The 17,098-nt window shown below is 39.9% G+C and overlaps 2 protein-coding genes across 2 annotated transcripts; both read right to left on the bottom strand.

Annotated features, from left to right (window-relative positions):
• Positions 1-1,899: 1,899 nt before the first annotated feature.
• Positions 1,900-2,808, bottom strand: LOC118483988. The gene has a single exon (XM_035979824.1). It carries the CDS (start codon positions 2,806-2,808, stop codon positions 1,900-1,902), a length of 909 nt encoding a protein of 302 aa, XP_035835717.1.
• A 10,464-nt stretch (positions 2,809-13,272) lies between these two features.
• Positions 13,273-15,001, bottom strand: LOC110887907. Its single transcript, XM_022135466.1, has 2 exons — positions 13,855-15,001; positions 13,273-13,742 (listed from the first exon to the last, which is right to left on the bottom strand). The coding sequence occupies exons 1-2, from the start codon at positions 14,999-15,001 to the stop codon at positions 13,273-13,275; spliced, it is 1,617 nt and encodes a 538-aa protein (XP_021991158.1).
• Between the last annotated feature and the right edge of the window lie 2,097 nt (positions 15,002-17,098).

The raw sequence follows: 17,098 nt of genomic DNA, 5'->3' as shown, positions 1-17,098 counted from the left end.
TATTTCCCGAAAATGCGTAGTAACTTAGTGAAGCTTTTAGTAGGCTTAATTACCTTCCAAAGTGTATTTATTTCGTTAAAAATCACTTTCTTAAACGAGTTACGTTTTCACAACTTGTAAATAATATTTACAAAAATAAACTTCTTGAACTCTTCTTGTAAATAAATGTTCTTACACTTATTTTGCTTCTAAAAATAATGTAAGTATATGTAAAGTCATGATTTTTTTTCCAAAACCGCTTCTCTAACTTGGTTTCTTTACAAAAGTCTCTTGTCATTCTTTGATTCACAAGCTCATCAACTTACTAGTTAATCTATATTTTGAAAAGAAATCCTTTTCATCAAGGTCATGTCTTACTAGAAAGTGGTTATTTTTGTAATACATAACCATTCTCTAATCTTGTTAAATCATATTACTAAATATTATTTAACAAGATTCATAAGGTGATTAACATCACACATCCAAGATTCATCGTAAAAATAACAACATACTCATAACAATATATTACTAATCACATGTCATCTTCATTTTTCAATCATAAGTAAACTTTATGTCTAACTTTTATGTTTATGTTTAGTGTTCTTGTATTTTAGTTGTAACATAAGCATCATACTACAATGTTAACCATAAAAATAAGATGAATAAAGGTTTACAAGAACTTACTACTAGCATTAGGCTAGGGTGGAATCTTAGTGAAGAAGATGAGAAAAAGATGAAGAACAAGCAAGAACAAAGCTTCTTTGAAGCTCCAAAAGATGCAAACCTTCTTGTATCAACCTCCTACACTTGAATGAGCTTGTAAAATGGAAGATGGTGGTGTGAAAATGGTGGTGATGGTGGCGGTTTGGGTGGAGCCGAAAGTGAGAGGGAGAGAGTGAGGTGAAGGAGTGTGATCTATGGAATGACAAGTAATCTAGAGCTCCATACTTATAGGATGTTCTTTCAATATTTTATTTATCTCAACAAGCAACATCAATTAAAATATTAGGTTATAATCTAGGAGAAGATTATGAGGAATGGTGAAAATGTTGTGGTGGGTCCACTTGGGACCGAAAATCGGTTGGGGGGGGGGGGGTTAAGGTAAAGATTTTGGAACTAAAATGTAATTGTTAGTTAGAATGTAAGTAACTTGAAGTTATGTGTTAGTTATAAGGTTTTTAGTGGGTGTTATGGCAAACGGGAATCATGACTAGCCAAAAATAGTAAAACAGTGTAAATGACAAAAATTTAGTGTCCCGGTTAATGTCCGGTTAGGTACTGTCCCGTTAAAGTGCTTAATTAGTCCAAATAATGTCTTTTATATATATTTTTGCAACACAATTTATCCCCGGCACTTAGGAAAGTATACAGGACCACTCTGCCATATTTTTGCACTCTACTAGCATTTTACAATGCTGAATTTTAATAATAAATACAGAATTCTGCATTTATAGTGTGTCTTAGGCACTTCTCGGTACTATAATTATCACCTAGTGGCGCAGTTTTATGGTCCTCACTTCCCTACACTCCCTACTAGTGTAGTATCCTGTCTCTGGCTCATACTGGCCTCAATGTAGTGTCTGTCTATGTGCTGGCATTGTCAGCATGTGTCTGAGTTATCTGCTCACTGTGCTAACTGTGCTTTGTGCATCAGGTTTGTCACTAAGAGTCTGCATGAAATAAATGGAGTGACTGTATGTAAAGTGATGCACATGTATGTATGTAACATAAATCAGTAAGCAGTTTAAAGTGTCAGTTGTTATCAAGCACAGTCATTAAGCACATAATTAAAATTAATTAATTGTACAGTACCTATAATTGTGAGGGTTGTCACATGATAACACAACATAAAGCTGACCATGTGAGAAAACTGGATATTTCAAATACAATCCAACCGTCGATAGAGATTGTCCTTGACTTTTATTTATAGTCATTGCAAAACATACATTTATAGGGAATTGTCGTCGTTGAAGACTTGATAGGAATTCTTTTATCCAACGGTGTTAAACTGATTCGTGGAATAAACGTTCTGGTCCCTCTGTTACCTCCGGATATAATCTCCGCCTCTATAACATGTTTATAAAGTTTAGTAATCCGTAGTCTCGTACCGTTGCATAAACCTTTTTGTTGATCGATATTACGAAGCAACATTACAGGTACACCAACTTTAAGGACTAATCGATGATTAGGCAGACTAGAAATTTTTAAACCATTTAGAACATCGAGAGAATATAGTCTCGCATTTGCTTCATTCTTTCCTTGATCAGTTTGACAAATACTATCAGAACTCAGATACTCTACTTCATCGCCAGGAAACGAAGCAAGCAATTTTTCATTAATTTCTTGAACAACCTCATTTGTTGGTGCCAATATAGTTCTTTCAGCAAAATAATCTTTATCTTTGTACAATTGAAGAAGCGAAGGATATACAAAGTCGATCAGATCTGACATAGGATCCTCAGAGCACTTGATTAACAAATCTTCAGGAATATCTATAACCACCTCACAATCATCACTGTCACCAATCTTTCCCTCGCCCAAGTCAAGCAACCAATCCGCAAAAGCTTTAATCTCCTCTATATCAGATGCGTTGGCTCCTACAGTTAACCTCATGTTTTTGGTTAACGTAAGGACCTTGCAAGTACTCCAAATATACGATGACGTGATTGAAGCATTAACGGTATCTCGCCTACTGCCATTTGGTACAACCGGAAGTATTTGTCTAAAGTCACCACCGAGCACCATAACTTTTCCACCAATTGTCATCTCACATTTGAAGATATCTTTCATTGTTCGGTCAAGTGCTTCAAACGCATGTTTATGATTCATCGGTGCTTCATCCTAAATGATCAATTTCGTTTTCTTCAATAAATGAGCGACGTCATCATCCGGTTTAATAAAACACATCGAGGTTTGTCACACCCCCAAAATCCACCCGCGGAGTATTACCGCTTGGAGGCGTGACTGACCAGGATCAAGCCACCAATCATATAGAACAATGTAAATGGTAAAAGTAAATGTAATTTAACCAAACCAATCCATATGAAAGGTGTTCAAAACATAAGTATAAATTCAACGTTTAGCGGAAGCATATGAGTAAAAGCCCAACATAAATAAAGTATGTAATGTCATAATGTTTAATCAAAGCAATCACGATCCTTGTCCACAACGACCGCGCCTCCCAGTGCAAGCTCCATGTATACCTAACGACCTGCAAGGCATGTAACAGAGAGTCAACAACTAGTTGAGCGAGTTCACAGTAAGTAAGTTCGTAACGTGTGGCTCTATTAGGCCGATAGTATGTTCTATTGGTGGGGGCTTCCCATAGTTGCATATACACTAGACTATTTGTATCCATAAGTGTTCTTCTTAACCCGAGAACAGTAGTACGTACAAGGTTTACGTAGGTTTTACGTAAGTGTCTTTCACAAACCGAGGACAGTGGTACGCGGGGGTTTACGTAGGTTTTACGTAAGTGCCTGTCACAACCCGAGGCAGAAGTGAGTATAAGTTTACGTAGGTTTTACGTAAGTGTCCTTCGCAACCTAAGGACAGTAATGAGTACAAGTATACGTAGGTTTTACGTATGTATCCTGCGCATCCAAGGACGATGGTAGATAGTCTAGTAACAATGTAAGTACAGGTATCTATTCAATCTCATTCCTTCAGTCCCATTCCCAAACCCCGGGAATCCCATGCCTTGGTAAGAGTGTGAACTCACCTTGATTTGCTCGGTTTGTTATTGCTTCTAGTGTAAATAAATGATTAGGTCCGTTACACCCGACCTAGGGTACATTGCACATAAACTCGATGTAAGTGTTTATATTCAATTAGGGTTTACAAGTCCTTGGTATCCAAACAACTGTGTTCCGTGTGATAATTGTTTACCGATTGACATGCCAAAGATTGCACGGTAACATACAGTAACATACAGTAAGTAACATACAAAAACATACATACAGTGGTGGCAGGATAAGTGTTTTTCATTCAACATTTACTTGATTCTGTTAACAACTCAACAAACTCGGACTGTATAAACATTAACAAAGCTCAGACTACACATCACTTGTAAAGTTCGGACTATATATATCATATGAAATTCGGACTATGTATCTCAAATGAAAGTTCGGACCTTGTATCATCAAAAGTCGGACTACATATATTACATGTGAAATTCGGACTACACGTCCTCCACACAAGGTCGGACCATACATTATTCATATAATTCGGACCCAAGACATCAACAAAGCTCGGACCACATGTGCTTTGACAAACTCGGACCATTTGTTGTTAATAAAACTCGGACTAGGGATGGCAATCAAACCCGAACCCGTTGGGTAAACCCGAAACCCGACACATTTGGGACGGGTTTGGGGTCGGTTAATCGGGTTTGGGACGGGTTTGGGAATAGTTTTTATTTTTTTCGCGGGTTTGGGACGGGTTTAGGATTTAGAGATATACCCGTTTACCCGACCCAGTTACCCGATAAAGTGTACTCGTTTACCCGATTGTATACCCGATATAATTTCTTTTATATTATTAAATATGTATATGTATGATACATCCATTTTCTACACATATAGGTATTCTATTCCGTATATGTTGTAGTTATTTGATATATATTTTTATAATGACAATACAAAATGTAACCGGTTAGTAGTTACCCGATAAATACCCAATGGTTTTTGAGATGAGTATACCCAACGAGTAATTTTCTTAAATTAACGGGTTTACCCGAAACCCGCGGGTATACCCGATACCCGATGGGTATTTACCCGCTAGAAACCCGACGGGTTTTGGGACGGGTTTGGGACAAGCTTATCTAACCGGGTTTGGGTTTGGGATTACCTAAACCCGGCCCAAACCCGACCCATTGCCATCCCTAACTCGGACCACACTTTCCTTATCAAAATTCGGACCAATCATTCATTCTTTAAAAAAATTCGGACAAGGCATATAAGCATAAAACTCAGACAAACATTCCATATAAAAACTCGGACCAATACCCCCTTTAAAAACTCGGACCATGTTAATCATTCATAAAAGAATTCGGACCTTATGCATTACAAATAAAACTCGGACTATATGTGAAATCAAAAGTCGGGCCCACCATCAATCATGCGAACATTCAAATTCAGTGTATCAGTTACGTTTTTACGATCAAGAAACCCTAATTTCATACATTGGCCAGTGCTGTAATCCAATTAACAATCAACAGTCCTAACATATCATGCATCTCATTGTCAGGCAAGTGATTACACAACTAATCATAATCATTTCACGATAATCAGAATTGACCAATAAACACAGAATCATTATATGTAGAACTAGGGTTTTGCATGAATCACCTAATCAAGGATTAACAACAAATAATCATTAAACGTTTACCTTTGATTGATTCTAGATGAAGAGAGATCAAAAGTGATGAAGAGCTTGCCACCAAGGATGATGAAGAAGATGATTGTAGGAGAGAATTGTAGAGGGAGATGTGAAAGTACGTATGATGATTGTGAGATGATTTGTGAGGGAGGTTAGGGTTAAGAGTTACTAAGCATTTCACTAACTACTCTACTCACCCCCCTAAGTATCATCTTTTACATAAAGCACACCCATCACAATATAATTTACAGTTTCATCACCAAGTTCATGCATTTGTCATAACATTCGTAAAATAGCACATAACCATGCAATAATCACAATACACTTTATCAAATCACAACGTATACAGTTACAAAGCAAACCAATTGTGTAAGTAAGCAACTACACAAACAGTGAACGTGCAATAAATGCGAAAGTGGAATCTCGGAAACTCGAGTAGTCACATTATCCCCAACTTGAAAGAAATTTCGTCCCGAAATTTAGCATGCGGTTACTGAGGAAGCTAGTTAAGTTGTATCGTTTACTGGTTTTCCTGGGGTGTCACATCATCCCCCCGTTGATTTGGAATTTCGTCCCGAAATTCAGTAGTAGCTTCAGCCTCAGTAGCAGTTGCATTGTTCTGGAATAACTGGGGATACTTGAGTTCCATTTGATCTTCTCGTTCCCAAGTGAACTCTGGGCCACGACGGGAGTTCCAACGAACTCGTACAAGAGGTATTCTAGTGTTCTTGAGGACCTTAACATCCCTGTCCATGATTTCAACAGGTTCCTCGACGAAATGCAACTGTTCGTCGATAGTGAGTTCCTTCAAAGGAACTATGAGGGTCTCATCTGAAAGACACTTCTTCAGATTCGACACGTGGAAAACGTTATGAACTGCACCGAGTTCTGCTGGTAGGTTCAGTTTGTAGGCCACTTTGCCTATTCTTTCTATGATTTTGAACGGTCCAACATACCGCGGATTGAGCTTGCCTCGTTTACCAAAACGAACCACACCCTTCCAGGGTGAGACTTTGAGTAGCACTCGATCCCCAACTTGAAACTCGAGTGGCTTCCTGCGCTTATCAGCGTAACTTTTCTGACGGTCATGAGCTGCCACCATGCGTTGTCGTATCTGTGCAATTCGTTCAGTAGCATCAACTACCATTTCTGGACCTGTGATCTGACTATCCCCCACCTCTGCCCAACAGAGAGGTGACCGGCATTTACGTCTGTACAATGCCTCGAATGGAGCGGCTTGTATGCTGGTGTGGTAACTGTTATTGTACGAAAACTCTACTAACGGGAGATGTTTTTCCCAGCTGCTGCCGAAATCAATAACACACGCCTGAAGCATATCTTCTAGAGTCTGGATAGTGCGCTCAGACTGCCCATCCGTCTGAGGGTGATATGCTGTGCTCATGTCTAGCCGTGAGCCAAAAGTTTTGTGCATTGCTTGCCATAGTTCTGAAGTGAATCGTGCATCACGATCTGAAATAATAGAGGTTGGCACTTCGTGCCTCGAAACAACCTCTTTCAAGTAGACGTCTGCTAAGGTAGAGAACTTATCCGTTTCTTTGATAGCCAAGAAATGTGCAGACTTAGTGAGTCGATCCACGATTACCCAAATAGTATCATTCCCACGCTGGGATCTAGGCAAGCCAGTAACAAAATCCATGGAAATTTCTTCCTTTTCCACTGTGGTATCTTGGGTTGCTGAAGTAGTCCTGAGGGTTTCTGGTACTCCGTCTTGACCCTCACACAGGTCAAACACTTGCCGACGTAAGTTGCTATGTGGGCCTTCATGCTAGGCCACCGGTACGTAGTTCTAAGATCGTGATACATTTTATCCGAACCTGGATGTACCGAGTAGCGGGACTTGTGAGCTTCTTCCATTACCAGTTCTCGTAAACCGCCATATAGTGGGACCCAAATACGCCCCGTTACGTAGTAGGCGCCGTCTTCCTTCTGTTCTAATCGTTGCCTTGAGCCATGTAAGGCTTCAGCCCTTACGTTTTCTGGTTTCAATGCTTCTACATGAGCATCTCGTATCTGTGCAGGAAGACTAGACTGAATAGTAAGCTGCAGTGCTCGCACGCGCCTAGGTAAAGTATCTTTTCGACTGAGAGCGTCAGCCACAACATTGGCTTTGCCTGGATGGTACTTGATGGCACATTCATAATCGTTCAGTAGTTCAACCCATCGACGTTGCCGCATGTTCAATTCCTTCTGCTTGAAGATATGCTCGAGACTCCTGTGATCGGTGTAGATAGTGCACTTGGTACCGTACAGGTAGTGTCGCCATATCTTAAGCGCGAAAACAACAGCTCCCAGCTCTAAATCGTGCGTCATGTAGTTCCGTTCATGAACTTTAAGTTGCCACGAAGCATAGGCATTGACTTTATCCCTTTGCATCAATACACAACCAAGACCCTGAATTGACGCGTCGCAATAGACCACAAGATCGTCTGTGCCCTCTGGCAATGAGAGAATAGGTGCGTTGCAAAGCCTATCCTTTAGGTATTGAAAAGCCGTTTCTTGTGTATTACCCCAACGATAGGTAACACCTTTCTGTGTCAGCAATGTAAGCGGCTGTGCGATCTTGGAGAAGTCTTTAATGAACCGTCTGTAATAACCCGCCAAACCCAAGAATTTGCGTATTTCCGTTGGTGTACGCGGTGCAGGCCAGTTCCTGATCGAATCTACCTTGGATGGATCAACATGAATCCCATCCTTGTTTACCACATGGCCCAAAAAGTGAACTTCACGAAGCCAGAAGTCGCATTTTGAAAACTTAGCGTACAGTTGTTCCTTTCGAAGAAGTTCCAAGATAAGGCGTAGATGCTGCTCGTGCTCCTCCTGACTCTTGGAGTAGATCAGGATGTCGTCGATGAAAACAATCACAAACTTGTCTAGGTAAGGCTTGCACACTCTGTTCATAAGATCCATGAAGACTGCCGGTGCGTTTGTTAGCCCGAATGGCATGACTAGAAACTCGTAGTGGCCGTAGCGAGTTCTGAATGCCGTCTTAGAGACGTCCTCATCCCGGACTCTCAGCTGATGGTAACCTGACCTCAAGTCTATCTTGGAGTAGTAGCTCGACCCTTGCAACTGGTCGAATAAGTCAGCAATCGCGGCAGAGGATAGCGGTTCTTCACTGTCACCTTGTTTAGTTCGCGGTAATCTATGCACATCCTGAAGGTACCGTCCTTCTTTTTCACGAATAACACTGGAGCTCCCCAAGGCGAAGAGCTAGGACGGATAAAGCCCTTATCCAAGAGCTCTTGCAGTTGCTTTGACAGTTCTTCCAGTTCGGTTGGAGCTAATCGATACGGTGCGCGAGCTATAGGTGCTGCTCCAGGAGCTAGTTCAATCTGGAATTCGACCTGGCGATGAGGCGGTAGACCAGGTAAATCTTCAGGAAACACTTGAGGAAAATTGCGTATAACTGGGATATCCTCTATTCTTTTCTCTTTCGTTGATGCATCAGTAACTAGTGCCAAAATGGCAGTGTGACCCTTTCGTAAACATTTCTGAGCCTTCAGGAAGGAGATGATGCCAACCACAGCACCACTCTTGTCGCCTTGAACTTCGAGAGGTTCTTTACCAGAACGAGGAATACGAATGATCTTCTCCTTACATAGGATCTCTGCTTGCTGCTTGGATAACCAATCCATACCAATGACAATGTCAAAACTACCCAGAACTATAGGAATGAGGTCGATGGAGAAAGTCTGACCAGCGAGGATAAGATTACAACCCTGAACTATGTGTGTGGCCTCTAGACTTTTACCATTAGCTAACTCTACGACATGTTTGGTGTTTAAGGGAGTTGGTGCATGTTTTAACATTTGGCTAACTTTCAAGGACATATAACTTGTATCCGCACCCGAATCAAACAATACAGTAACATAAAAGTCGTCAAGAAGAAACTTATCCATAACTACGTTGGGATCATTTTTGGCATCACCCTGCCCCAGCACAAATGCACGTCCCCTAGCTTCGTTGTCGTTGTTATTCCCACCGTTGTTGTTTCCGTTGCCTTGGTTATTGTTGTTGTTGTTGTTGTTGTTGTTGTTGTTGTTGTTCTGGTTTCAGTTTAACTGAGGGCAGTGTCTTTTGAAGTGACCTTCAGCGCCACAATGAAAACATCCCTTGTTGCCCTGTTGCTGATTCTGTGGTGTTTGCTGCTGCTGCTGATTCTGATTCGCAGGCCGCGGGCTCCTACAATCCTTGGCCTCATGACCCATCTTGAGGCACCTCTGACAGAGACCCTTGTTGCACTGGCCACTGTGGTGTCTGTTACAGTTGTTACACCTTGGGAGGTTCCCTCGATAACCACCCTGCCTGTGACTGCCCGAAGATTGCTGACTAGGGCTCTGATAGTTGTCAGTCTTTCGCTGTTGCACCTGAGACTGAACTGAAGCTGAACCTTTACTGGAATCCCCCTCCCATTTTCTCTTGTTGTCACTGGGGGTAGCAGGAGTAGCAGAAGTGGTAACGGTAGCAGTAGCGCTGATGCGCTTAGGCAGCCTGTCTTGTTCCACTGCCTGATCCGTGAGGCGATGAGCAAGGCGCTGAATATCCTGAATGTTAGCAAGGTTGGCCGATGTCACGTGGCTTTGAATTTCTGGTGCCAACCCCTTGAGATACAACTCAATGCGTCTGATAGGAGGGTCCACCACAGTTGGACACAGAACGGCCAGCTCGTTTGACCTTTTAGTATATGCCTCAATTTCCGACCCAGTCATCTTCAAATGAAAGAACTCCACTTCTAACTTGTGGATGTCGTCGCGTGTGCAGTATTCCCGTTTAATGAGCTCTTTGAAATCATTCCAAGGGGTGGCGTTAGCAGCTGCCAACCCTAAAATCTGAACTTGCGCGTTCCACCAAGTTAGCGCAATTCCTTCAAGAGTACCAGTGGCGTATTTCACCCTGCGAGCCTCAGGGCATTCACACATCTCAAATACCGACTCGAGCTTTTCGAACCAATGGAGGAGTCCCACTACTCCCTCCGTGCCACTGAACGTGCTTGGACGACAGTCCATGAAATTCTTGAAAGTGCAAACAGGTGGCTGAGCGTGTTGACCTGTTGTGTATATAAGAACAGGACAAGGTTAAACACAAGAGTTGGTTTAGGAACTGTAGGATCTAAAGGTCCTAGTGTGAGTCACAACTGCAGGGTATACTACCTGCTTGTGCAGCTGCAAGTGCCGCAGCAACTTGTTCGTTGATAAGAGCCGTCAACTGGGCTTGAGTCAAGTTAATACGTCCGGCCATGATCTTCATAGCAAATGTAATATAAGTGAGAGAGGTTTGCGAATAGTGCGATGACAGAAGAGAGTAAGCACACAAGTGTTCTCAAGCAATTACGAATAGTAAGCAATGTAATCTAAGCATACCACGAGCAAAGTTCTATGCAATTCTAGCATGTAGGCAATAAACATAAACCATATTACCTAGAATGTTGAGTCTTGCACGTGGAGCGAGGCGTCGTTGTGGATCGTTGAGCACTGTACTGGTTATAGTCTGGTTTTAATAAAAACGTTTTTCCCTTATTAAAACCGAGTTCTCTATAACCAATTGCTCTGATACCAATCTGTCACACCCCCAAAATCCACCCGCGGAGTATTACTACTTGGAGGCGTGACTGACCAGGATCAAGCCACCAATCATATAGAACAATGTAAATGGTAAAAGTAAATGTAATTTAACCAAACCAATCCATATGAAAGGTGTTCAAAACATAAGTATAAATTCAACGTTTAGCGGAAGCATATGAGTAAAAGCCCAACATAAATAAAGTATGTAATGTCATAATGTTTAATCAAAGCAATCACGATCCTTGTCCACAACGACCGCGCCTCCCAGTGCAAGCTCCATGTATACCTAACGACCTGCAAGGCATGTAACAGAGAGTCAACAACTAGTTGAGCGAGTTCACAGTAAGTAAGTTCGTAATAGTAAGTTTGTTCGTAACGTGTGGCTCTACTAGGCCGATAGTATGTTCTATTGGTGGGGGCTTCCCATAGTTGCATATACACTAGACTATTTGTATCCATAAGTGTTCTTCTTAACCCGAGAACAGTAGTACGTACAAGGTTTACGTAGGTTTTACGTAAGTGTCTTTCACAAACCGAGGACAGTGGTACGCGGGGGTTTACGTAGGTTTTACGTAAGTGCCTGTCACAACCCGAGGCAGAAGTGAGTATAAGTTTACGTAGGTTTTACGTAAGTGTCCTTCGCAACCTAAGGACAGTAATGAGTACAAGTATACGTAGGTTTTACGTATGTATCCTGCGCATCCAAGGACGATGGTAGATAGTCTAGTAACAATGGAAGTACAGGTATCTATTCAATCTCATTCCTTCAGTCCCATTCCCAAACCCCGGGAATCCCATGCCTTGGTAAGAGTGTGAACTCACCTTGATTTGCTCGGTTTGTTATTGCTTCTAGTGTAAATAAATGATTAGGTCCGTTACACCCGACCTAGGGTACATTGCACATAAACTCGATGTAAGTGTTTATATTCAATTAGGGTTTACAAGTCCTTGGTATCCAAACAACTGTGTTCCGTGTGATAATTGTTTACCGATTGACATGCCAAAGATTGCACGGTAACATACAGTAACATACAATAAGTAACATACAATAACATACATACAGTGGTGGCAGGATAAGTGTTTTTCATTCAACATTTACTTGATTCTGTTAACAACTCAACAAACTCGGACTGTATAAACATTAACAAAGCTCAGACTACACATCACTTGTAAAGTTCGGACTATATATATCATATGAAATTCGGACTATGTATCTCAAATGAAAGTTCGGACCTTGTATCATCAAAAGTCGGACTACATATATTACATGTGAAATTCGGACTACACGTCCTCCACACAAGGTCGGACCATACATTATTCATATAATTCGGACCCAAGACATCAACAAAGCTCGGACCACATGTGCTTTGACAAACTCGGACCATATGTTGTTAATAAAAATCGGACCACACTTTCCTTATCAAAATTCGGACCAATCATTCATTCTTTAAAAAAATTCGGACAAGGCATATAAGCATAAAACTCAGACAAACATTCCTTATAAAAACTCGGACCAATACCCCCTTTAAAAACTCGGACCATGTTAATCATTCATAAAAGAATTCGGACCTTATGCATTACAAATAAAACTCGGACTATATGTGAAATCAAAACTTGGGCCAACCATCAATCATGCGAACATTCAAATTCAGTGTAACAGTTACGTTTTTACGATCAAGAAGCCCTAATTTCATACATTGGCCAGTGCTGTAATCCAATTAACAATCAACAGTCCTAACATATCATGCATCTCATTGTCAGGCAAGTGATTACACAACTAATCATAATCATTTCACGATAATCAGAATTGACCAATAAACACAGAATCATTATATGTAGAACTAGGGTTTTGCATGAATCACCTAATCAAGGATTAACAACAAATAATCATTAAACGTTTACCTTTGATTGATTCTAGATGAAGAGAGATCAAAAGTGATGAAGAGCTTGCCACCAAGGATGATGAAGAAGATGATTGTAGGAGAGAATTGTAGAGGGAGATGTGAAAGTACGTATGATGATTGTGAGATGATTTGTGAGGGAGGTTAGGGTTAAGAGTTACTAAGCATTTCACTAACTACTCTACTCACCCCCCTAAGTATCATCTTTTACATAAAGCACACCCATCACAATATAATTTACAGTTTCATCACCAAGTTCATGCATTTGTCATAACATTCGTAAAATAGCACATAACCATGCAATAATCACAATACAATTTATCAAATCACAATGTATACAGTTACAAAGCAAACCAATTGCGTAAGTAAGCAACTACACTAACAGTGAACGTGCAATAAATGCAAAAGTGGAATCTCGGAAACTCGAGTTGTCACAAGGTTTCTATTAAATTTAAAGGTATATGAAACCTTGAATGTGCAGTACGTCCACCAGGTAACAAAAGAGATGCAATTCCACTTGATGCAACATTTAGTACAATATCGCCTTTACATCTAATGGATGCAGATAATGTCTTCCAAATAAATGTCTTACCAGTACCTCCATAGCCATATACGAAGAACAAACCACCCGCATTACTATTAACTGCTTCAATTATCTCATCAAACACTAAACGCTGCTCATCGGTTAGGCTGCTTAAATTATTATCAAATTCAATGGCAGTAGCGCTTACATCGTACCTAAGATCGTCAGCAATTAAACGGTTGTCTGCTGAATATATTGATTCACTGTCGGGTTGAGGCATAGACGGAAACCGACTTAAACTTGAGTTGTTACGTAATAAGTAACGCTCAATTTCCAGCAATGTTAGGTTCCTTATTTGTTCTTCTGGAAGAGACAAACCTATTAAATTTATGTAAATAAATTTTTAAAATTCTTGTAAATAAAAAATGAAATTAATAAACACTAATCTGTAAGACATAACTGTCAAAATATTAAATAACAATTTGCGTACCTTCGATCCTCAAAAGCTTTTGCTGATTGTATAAAATACCATCCGCAAGGTACTCCCATGTGTTTTCCCAAACATGTTCAGGCTTTGATAATGTATTAGACGCTAACATTGTAGCAAACAGATTACGAAGATAGTAACCAGAACCTGTGTAGTACGCCTCTTTGATAGCTTCTATATACTCCTTGTCGTCGTCTAAAAGGCCTCTAGCGTAGCACGCATCTCTAAATGTTGGGAAGACTTGTCCATTCACAGTACGAATGTCTTCAAAAGACTTAGGACCTACTACCTTATTAAGAAGAATTCTTAAAAAGTATGCCTCGCCCATAGAAGGATTCACACAATGAATACAACCAATGGTTTTGCCTATTATGCGTTTATCCCATATCCTTTCATCCTTTTTCCAAACAAATTTAGTTGGGAACTCAACGTAAGTAAGGGTGCGCGCCAATGGATCTTTTTCTTTCTTTTCCATCCACCCCAAAAACATCGTAGAAGAAATAGATGGTTTTTGTAGAACACTATCAAGTTCGTCGTCAGGGCCGTATACAATGTTTTGTTTATCAGGTAGATGAAACAGAAGCCTGATTACGGATGGATAGCGGTAATGAACATCAAATGCAAATATGCGCCATGAAGCTTCGCATGCCGAGAGATATCTACAATCGTAGTACTCTTTGATTTCATCTTTTCGATCTTCAAGCTGACCTTCATCAGCATTTGGTACAAAACCAAATTCTGCCCTATCTGGTCCTTTGTTAATGTATTTAAACAAATACTTAATGGACGCAGCCTGGTTACACCATTTGACGTTAATGTGTGCTTGATAACGTCTCAATAGGGTTTTGCTATACGGAACCACGCTTCTGTTATCAAGCTGAATACCAGATTTCTCAACAAAAACACCTGAATCGGCTCGTCTATAGACCGGATAACCCTTCGAATCTAGAGAAGTCTTATCACAGAACTTCTTAGGAAATTTCTTCGAACAGTTACCGTCGACCATACACGGACAATTTGGTTTTGCAACACCACAAGGTCCGTGAATCATATAGTCGCTGACAAGAGTATATAGATCTGGTTCTAAGTTTTTGTCAGGTATCTCGGCAGAAATGAACTTGTCAACATGCTTAACCGAAGGAAGTGTCATCATTTAAGAACAGACAGATATGCGCATGCGGTAGACCTCGTTTCTGAAACTCTATGGTATAGACAACCGCAATAGGATAATTAATATTAAAATACTTATTTTCAAAGTTATGGTTATGAGCGTAGCATACCAAAAAAAATATAATAAAGTAATTGATTTAAATGGATGCTTACCTGCCGATGCATTGCCGAATAAAGATTTCTCTCGCAAGTCTTTCATGATTGCGTCAAGCTTAATTTTGAACAATCGACATAAAATGTCCAGTCTATCCTTGGGATTAATCTTCGTGTCCTTCAGAAATCTTTTAATCTCCGGCCATTTAGGATTACACGTGATCGTAATGAAAAAATCAGGGTAACCAAACCATTTACAAATGGTCATCGCATCATAATAATTCTCCCTCATATAATGCGATCCACCGGAAAACGAAGACGGTAGTAGTACGCGTGTTCCAATGTTTGACATATCTGGATTACCATTTTGTCCAAGCTTTTTAAGGTTATCATATGTCTCAGATCTCAGTTTTTTTGCTGCAGACGTATGAATAGTAATCGTTCACTTTCAATCATCGTATATACGTCAACCAAGAACTGTTGCAAAAGTCTTCGAGCATTAAGAATCAAAGAGAAATGATTAACTCTATCTTGAACATGGTAAGCAAAATACTCTCTCATTGTACATTTTGACTCTTTCTTCTTCGTCGATGCCCTTCCTTCTCTATGAAGAATATCAACCCGGTAACCATCTTCACCAAAAGGGAAAAGCAATGGATACTGAACCGCGAGATACGAAGGATGAAGCTCGCTAATACGTTGTAGACCATCTTTCTTTGACTCAACAACTACATCACGATTATCAAGAGCTTCCTCAATGTTTCCAACAATAAGCGCAGCAACTTCGGACGACGTCGGTAGGTTGTATGTACGACCATCTTTAGACCTATTTGCCTTAAGCCGTAATTTTAAGTTAACTTGAGGATTATCAACAAACCGATCTCGTACACGTCTATATGTTTTCACCAGCTCATTATTTGAATCTAAAATCACCTTAAGGTACTCTATGAGTTCAGTGTCAAGCAAATCAGAAGTTACGGAAGCTGGTTTGTTTGAGTTACTGTAAAGCAATTGTAAGACAAAAGCGAAAGTATCAGTAAGTGTTTATATAACACAAAACCAAAAAAAAAATAAAAATAAATAAATAAAGAAATGGTTTCCAGGGATACCTAAATACGGTTTTGTGATTACAAACTTCATTATCTGTGTCATATATATAAAGCTGCGCAAACTTTGGTTCACCACCTTCTTTAGGAAGAGACTTCCCAGTGTATGATAATTCTCGCCACTAATTCGGTATACATACGGAGCATTTCCTCTATTAATTTTCGAATCAACTTTACCACCCATTGAAGTGAACGAAAACATAGAATTAAAACGACGAATATTCAGTAAGAAATGCTTGCTCTTGTCGTCTAAACTCTTAAAAAGACTTTGATATTCCAGACACGTCTCTTTAAAATTAGGAAGATGTACTTCTCCATAAGCACAACAAAGCATATAAGTTGTTCTTCCTGAGTAAACCTTTCCTTTTCCAGCCTCAACTTTCCACAACTTAGCATTACATATGTCGCATACAACTACTTGATCACCATGATCCAAATAATCTATTATTGAAAAATAAAAAAATATATCATTTTGTGCTATTGGATATGGAATTAATATAATGACGTTCTTCAAGTAGAACTTAAAGTAGTAAGTGTGTAAGGTACTTACTGTTAGAAATTCCTTTATATGGATCTTCAGCTAATTGTTGAGGAATAATATGATCGTCGGAAGATAAGTCAACCATTGGAATAAGATATACATTTCTACCCTGATTAGTAGAAAACCTTTGTTTACCTCTTTGTTTCCTCTTTACACCTATATTTTGATACCAACGAAAAATAATAAAAATGTCAAAATCAAAATAAAGAAATGTGAAAATACATAAATACATACCACCAACCTGAAGTAGATGCTTCAGAAGGAGTTGTTAAAGGTGTGGTTGCGCAAAAACGTGGATCGATGGTATTGATATAAGGCAATGAACGCATTGGTGTTC

The sequence above is a fragment of the Helianthus annuus genome, chromosome 11, assembly GCF_002127325.2.
Source record: "Helianthus annuus cultivar XRQ/B chromosome 11, HanXRQr2.0-SUNRISE, whole genome shotgun sequence".
NCBI classification, from domain to species: Eukaryota; Viridiplantae; Streptophyta; class Magnoliopsida; order Asterales; family Asteraceae; genus Helianthus; species Helianthus annuus.
The sequence above is the reverse complement of the archived record's forward strand: the minus strand, read 5'-3'. Positions and strand labels throughout refer to the sequence as shown.

Excerpts from the sequence above, each read along its gene's own strand:
- LOC118483988 (XM_035979824.1), bottom strand. The coding sequence starts at position 2,808 with ATGAATCATAAACATGCGTTTGAAGCACTTGACCGAACAATGAAAGAT.
- LOC110887907 (XM_022135466.1), bottom strand. The coding sequence starts at position 15,001 with ATGACACTTCCTTCGGTTAAGCATGTTGACAAGTTCATTTCTGCCGAG. Across the intron at positions 13,743-13,854 it reads AAAGCTTTTGAGGATCGAAG|GTTTGTCTCTTCCAGAAGAA; the intron begins GTACGCAAATTG and ends TAAATTTAATAG.